The sequence below is a fragment of the Vitis vinifera genome, chromosome 16 (genome assembly GCF_030704535.1).
Source record: "Vitis vinifera cultivar Pinot Noir 40024 chromosome 16, ASM3070453v1".
NCBI lineage: Eukaryota > Viridiplantae > Streptophyta > Magnoliopsida > Vitales > Vitaceae > Vitis > Vitis vinifera.
The window spans coordinates 18,570,810-18,574,382 of record NC_081820.1 but is presented as its reverse complement, the minus strand read 5'-3'; the positions used below and the strand labels follow the sequence as shown (position 1 = coordinate 18,574,382).

Sequence of the window (3,573 nt, the reverse complement as noted above, 5' to 3'; positions counted from 1 at the left end):
AACTAAATTTTATATATTTTTTAATTAATTTAAATTTTATTTTTCTTAATATTTTTTTTTTCTTTCCTTAATATTTTTCAGGAACAAACATAATTTTCTAAAACTAATCATTCTCTTATCAATACAAATTTCTATTTTTATAGGAGTCCAAACTTAAGAAAAAAAAACAGTCAAATTAAAGAGAAAAAAAAATCAAAAACTTGAATAATAAATTTAAATTTAATAAAATTAGTATTTATTTTTCTTTAATTTTGGAATAAAATTTTTAGGAATACATAAGCTTTTAAATAATTTTAATTATATTTTAATTTATTTTTGTATTTTGTTTATAGGCAAATTAAAGGACAAAATTTTAGATTCCTTTCGTTTATAGGAAAGTTACGTGATTAGTCATTTTTTGTGGATATATCATACAAGTTTAGAAACACAATCTAAATAGGATTCTAGAAAATAAAAACTTCTCCCCCAAAAGGTTTCCAAATCCAAATACAACTCAACCATATATATGTATAAATAGTGTAGAAAAGGCAACCAAAAGGAGAAGGAGAAGAATAGTGAGTTCAAGCAATACCCAAAAGGAGAAGAAGAAGAAAGAAGAAAAAGAAGAAACATGGAAGATCCAATACTATGCGCCAATGGATGTGGCTTCTTTGGGACAACTGCCACTCGAAACCTATGTTCCAAGTGCTATAGAGATTTTCTCAAGGAAGAAGAAGAGTCTACGAAAACAAAAGTCATGTCCATGAAGAAAGCTATGGGGCCAAGGGTAGAGTCAACCTCATCTTTAGATGATGTTGCCACCTCCATGGCTCAACTATCTTTATCTTTGGACAATACTAAGAAGACTAGTAATGGTGATCCTTCCACAAAGATGAAGTCGGAGCAATGCGAGATGTGTAAGAAGAAGATGGGAATCATAGGATTCAAGTGCAGGTGTGGGAGTATGTTCTGTGGGAAGCATCGTTTGCCCGAAAAGCATGAATGCAACTTTGACTACAAGGCTATGGGGCGTGAGATTTTGAGGAAGCAAAACCCATCATTGAAGCCTGAGAAGTTACCAGGAAGGTTATGAACTGTAATAGGAATTCTTTATTTTTCATCACATGGAAATTGTTAAATCTTACGATTTTGAATTTCAAGGAGTGATTCATGAAGTGTTTCATATGGTTGAGACTGAATTTTTAATTAAATCTTTGTTTTATGGCGAGAACTTCAATTGATTGATATTTATTTTCTATCAATTAATTTAATGTCTTTTGTCAACGGTACTCCTGAAAACCGTTATTGTTATTCAACAGAATCCATTAACATTCATAAAAGAGTGCTAAAGAAGAAAACAAAGGAAACCTATTTGCCGCCGAAAATTGAGGGTTGGCTGTTGAAAACAGTTTTTTTAATATGACCTGTTTTTACTTGTTAGAAACATTAAAATAAAAAGTTGTTTTTACTTTTTATTATAATTATCAAAGTATTTTTATTTTTTTATATCAAAGATATATCTACTAAACATATTCATACTTAAAACAATAATAATAATAATAATAATAATAATAAATAAATAAATAAATAAAATAAAATAAAATAAAATTACATTTTTCTATTTAAAAATGGTAATTTCGGAATGTGTTTTAAAAACACTTCTCAAAAAGTTTATTGAGGAATTTGGAATATTTTCAACTTCCAAAAATAATTAAAATTATCATTTACTTAAAATGAACAACTATTATTAATTAATTATTAAAATGATAGGTTACTGTGAGAATAATATAAATATCTTAAATTTATTTATTTATTAATTGACTTAAAACAAGAACGGAATAATTAAAGATAAAATAAATAAATAAATAAAAATAAATATTTTTATCTTTATTTTTTAAATAAATGAGGATAATACTAATTTAAAATATTTTTATTATTATTATTTTTAATTCATTATAAGAATAGGGATATAACAAAAATGACACAAATAGCATAAAAATAAATATATAACTAAAAATAATTAAAATTCGTAATTTATTCAAAAGAATATTTATTAATATAATAATTTATTTCCTTAACATCCATAAATATCTCTAAATATAGCAATTTTTGTGGATATATCATGTAAGTTTAGAAACACTATCTAAATAGGATTTTAGAAAATAGAAACTTCCCTCCAAAAGGTTTCCAAATCCAAATACAACTAGACCATATATATGTATAAATAGTGTAGAAAGGGCAACCCTCTCACATATGAAAAATCTCAAGCAATACCCCAAAGGAGAAGGAGAAGAATAGTGAGTCCTCTGCGAACAAGAGAAAGCCTGCTACTCGAAACCTATGTTCCAAGTGCTATGGAGATTATCTTAAGGAAGAAGGAGAGTCTGCGAAAGCAAAAGCCATGTCCATGGAGAAAGCTATGGGGCCAAGGGTAGAGTCAACCTCATCCTTAGATTATGTTGTCACCTCCATGGCTCAACTATCTTTATCTTCTGAGAATACTAATAAGGTTATTAATGGCGATCTTCTATGAAGAAGAAGCCAGAACGATGCGAGATGTGTAAAAAGAAGGTGGGAATAATAGGATTCGAGTGCCGATGTGGGAGTATGTTTTGTAGGAAACATCGTTTTCCTGAAAAGCACGAATGCAACTTCGACTACAAAGCCTTGGGATGTGAGATTTTGATGAAGCAAAACCCACCATTGAAACCTGATAAGCTACAAGAAAGGTTCTAAACTATAATAGGAGGAATATTTTAATTTTAGCTTTGTCACATGGAAATTGTTAAATCTTGAGATTTTGGTTTCAAGGAGAAGAGAGTCATGAAGTGTTTCTTAGGGTTAGAATTGAAGTTTTAATTAAATCTTTATTTATGGAGAGAATTAAATTTGTTTAAAATGTAATTCTAGCATGATTAGTACAAGTATTTCTTTAATGTACTTCCTTTGATTGATATTTCTCTTCTAAAGCACCATAAATAAGAAAATGTTTTTTTTTATAAGCCCCCTACATAGATCAATATCACTTTTACAAACATAAAAAATTAATTTTTATGTAATGATTCTAACATTTATAATATTTGCACCCTTTGTGTATCAAGAAAATATTTGCAAACAGTTGATAGAAAGTAGCATTATGGTGAAAAATAGTCTTATTTTTATAATAATAGTAATCAATAATGAAAATATCAGTTGGGTTTTTTTGGTAACGTAAAAATTAATGAAAATTATGAAAATATTAAAAAAAATTCTAAAAAATTATATAAGAAAAATAAAAATGGACATTTAATTTTTTTTTTTTTAAAATTGATATATATATATATATATATATATATATACATAATTTGTTTGATAATAATATCCTCTACATTTATAAGAAAATATAAATTAATAAGTATATATTTATTATTAAATTGTATTATATATTATTTTACAATAATATTACTATAATATGTTTAATTTTTAAAATATATTTAATATTAAAATCATGATCCATTTTAATTTAAATGTATTAAATGATATCAAATAATAATAATATATGAAAAAAATTTCATTTTTATATTTTTATATTTAATAAATATATATTATATAAAA

At 25.6% G+C, this 3,573-nt stretch overlaps 1 protein-coding gene across 1 annotated transcript; it reads left to right on the top strand.

The window, feature by feature from the left end:
- Positions 1–610: 610 nt before the first annotated feature.
- On the top strand, positions 611–1,072 carry LOC100265156 (zinc finger A20 and AN1 domain-containing stress-associated protein 1). Its single transcript, XM_002267918.4, has one exon. It carries the CDS (start codon positions 611–613, stop codon positions 1,070–1,072), a length of 462 nt encoding a protein of 153 aa, XP_002267954.1.
- The last annotated feature ends 2,501 nt before the right edge of the window (positions 1,073–3,573 follow it).